The sequence below is a fragment of the Octopus bimaculoides genome, chromosome 24 (genome assembly GCF_001194135.2).
Source record: "Octopus bimaculoides isolate UCB-OBI-ISO-001 chromosome 24, ASM119413v2, whole genome shotgun sequence".
Taxonomy (NCBI): Eukaryota; Metazoa; Mollusca; class Cephalopoda; order Octopoda; family Octopodidae; genus Octopus; species Octopus bimaculoides.
The window spans coordinates 30,028,120-30,030,353 of NC_069004.1; the positions used below are offsets into that span (position 1 = coordinate 30,028,120).

At 39.4% G+C, this 2,234-nt stretch overlaps 1 protein-coding gene across 1 annotated transcript in view; it reads right to left on the reverse strand.

The window, feature by feature from the left end:
- The window catches only part of LOC106877114 (target of EGR1 protein 1), a 14,168-nt gene extending 12,292 nt beyond the window's left edge, over positions 1-1,876 (reverse strand). Inside the window, exon 1 of the mRNA XM_014925909.2 lies at positions 1,710-1,876. Coding sequence (XP_014781395.1) covers positions 1,710-1,853 — 144 coding nt within the window. The 5' untranslated portion in view covers positions 1,854-1,876. The remainder of the gene's footprint in view (positions 1-1,709) is intronic.
- Between the last annotated feature and the right edge of the window lie 358 nt (positions 1,877-2,234).

The following is a 2,234-nucleotide window of genomic DNA, read 5'->3' on the forward strand; positions in this document are numbered from 1 at the left end:
ATATATATATATATATATATATATATATATATACACACACATATATACAGCACGGAATTTTGTCAATGATCAGGGCCTTTAGTCAAACAAATCGCCCCCAGAACTTATTCTTTGTAAGCCTAACACTTATTCTCATGGACTCTTTTGCCGAACCGCTAAGTTACAGTAATGTAAATACACCAGCATCAAGCAATGATGGGAGGGGGGCAAACACAGACACACAAACATATACATACATACATACACACACACACATATATATATATATATATATATATATATATATATATATACAACGAGCTTCTTTCAGTTTCTGTCTACCAAATCCACTCACAAGGCTTTGGTCAGTTCAAGGCTTTAGCAGAAGACTCTTGCCCAAGGTGCCACACAGTCGGACTGAACCCAGAACTATGTGGTTGGTAAGCAAGCTACTTACCACACAGCCACTTCTGCGCCTAAGTATAACTAATTTATTTCACATAAATTTTAACAGAAAAATCTTGTGAACCCTGGTTGAGATCCACTGATGAAGAATTAGCAAAGCTGAAGGAACTGAGAGAATGGTATTTCAGACAACACCTTGACAGGTGCATCTCAACCAACAATTCTTTTCATTCAACCTTGGAATTTACCTTCTTCATATCCGACAGCTCTGTAAGTTTTTCCGACATCAAAAATATTTACCTGTCCATCTTTGCACAGTACCTGGTGCTTCTTGAATGGAATTTGGTAGATTGGAGGAGTAGTGGGAATAGGTGTGTTAGTCAGTAGGTTCGTAGTGGACAGGGACAGACAGGTGAATATTGTTGAGAATGATGGAGAAGTTGAGGAAGCAACAGAGGTGTTGGATATGGTGGAGGTGAATTCCAGAACAGAGTGAAAGGTGATGATGAAAGACATGAACCTATCCAAGCTGTTGTCTGCTATACCATTCCTTCAATTGCTTCAGGGTCACCAAGTTTGCAGCATGGATTCAGGTTTCAAATTCCTAATTGAGAGAATGTGACATTTGTTTCTACATCAAGGGTACTTTTGATGTACCCTCGATCAGTTGCGATACCTACATTTTGTCACCCTCACCTATCTCCACCACCCTCCCAAATCTAGCAAATTCTATACAAGGAGCATTGGTCAATGAAGAATTGTGGAACAATGACCAATGTGCCAAGTATGTAATGGAATCTTAATTCAGAGGCAAAAAAAATAATAATACTAATAAGGAGTGGCTGTGTGGTAAGTAGCTTGCTTACCAACCACATGGTCCCGGGTTCATTCCCACTGCGTGGCATCTTGGGCAAGTGTCTTCTACTATAGCCTCGGGCCGACCAAAGCCTTGTGAGTGGATTTGGTAGACGGAAACTGAAAGAAGCCTGTCGTATATATGTATATATATATGTATGTGTGTATGTGTTTGTATGTCTGTGTTTGTTCCCCCAACATCGCTTGACAACCGATGCTGGTGTGTTTATGTCCCCGTAACTTAGCGGTTCAGCAAAAGGGACCGATAGAATAAGTACTAGGCTTCCAAAGAATAAGTCCTGGGGTTGATTTGCTCGACTATAGGCAGTGCTCCAGCATGGCCACAGTCAAAAGACTGAAACAAGTAAAAGAGTAAAAGAGTAATAATAATAACAAAATATAAAGAAAAGACCCAGTTGTTTCCAAACTGAAGTTAACAGAAGTGATAGAGACATCAGGGGAATGCTTACAGTGTCGAGTGCAAGGAAAGTGGATCCTCTGATAGCAAGAAGTATGGATGGCCATAAGGATTTGAAGTTGTCAGCATGAACATTGATAATTGGCACAGTATAGTCAGGAGAAGTTGATGAATTGTGGTCAGTTGTGGTTTCCATTGAAGCAGTTTAATGTGTGGAACCTGTAGAAGAAAAAAAACCGAAAACAACACAAAATGAAAGAACATAGAGATTCACAACAACAAAAGGGAAAACAACAATTCCTTTTATGTACATTTTAACCCATGTATATCATCACCATCATCCTTAAACATCTGTTTTCCATGCTGGCATGGGTTGGACGGTTTGACAAGAGCTGACCAGGCTGCGTGTCTGTTTTGTCTTGGTTTCTACAGCTGGATGACCTTTCTAGTGTACAGCACCATACACACACACACACACACATTAATACACGCATGTATAAAAAAAAAATGTATATATATATATAAATACACACATGTACATATCATGAGTTAATGTTCACTTTCCCATGCAGGTGTC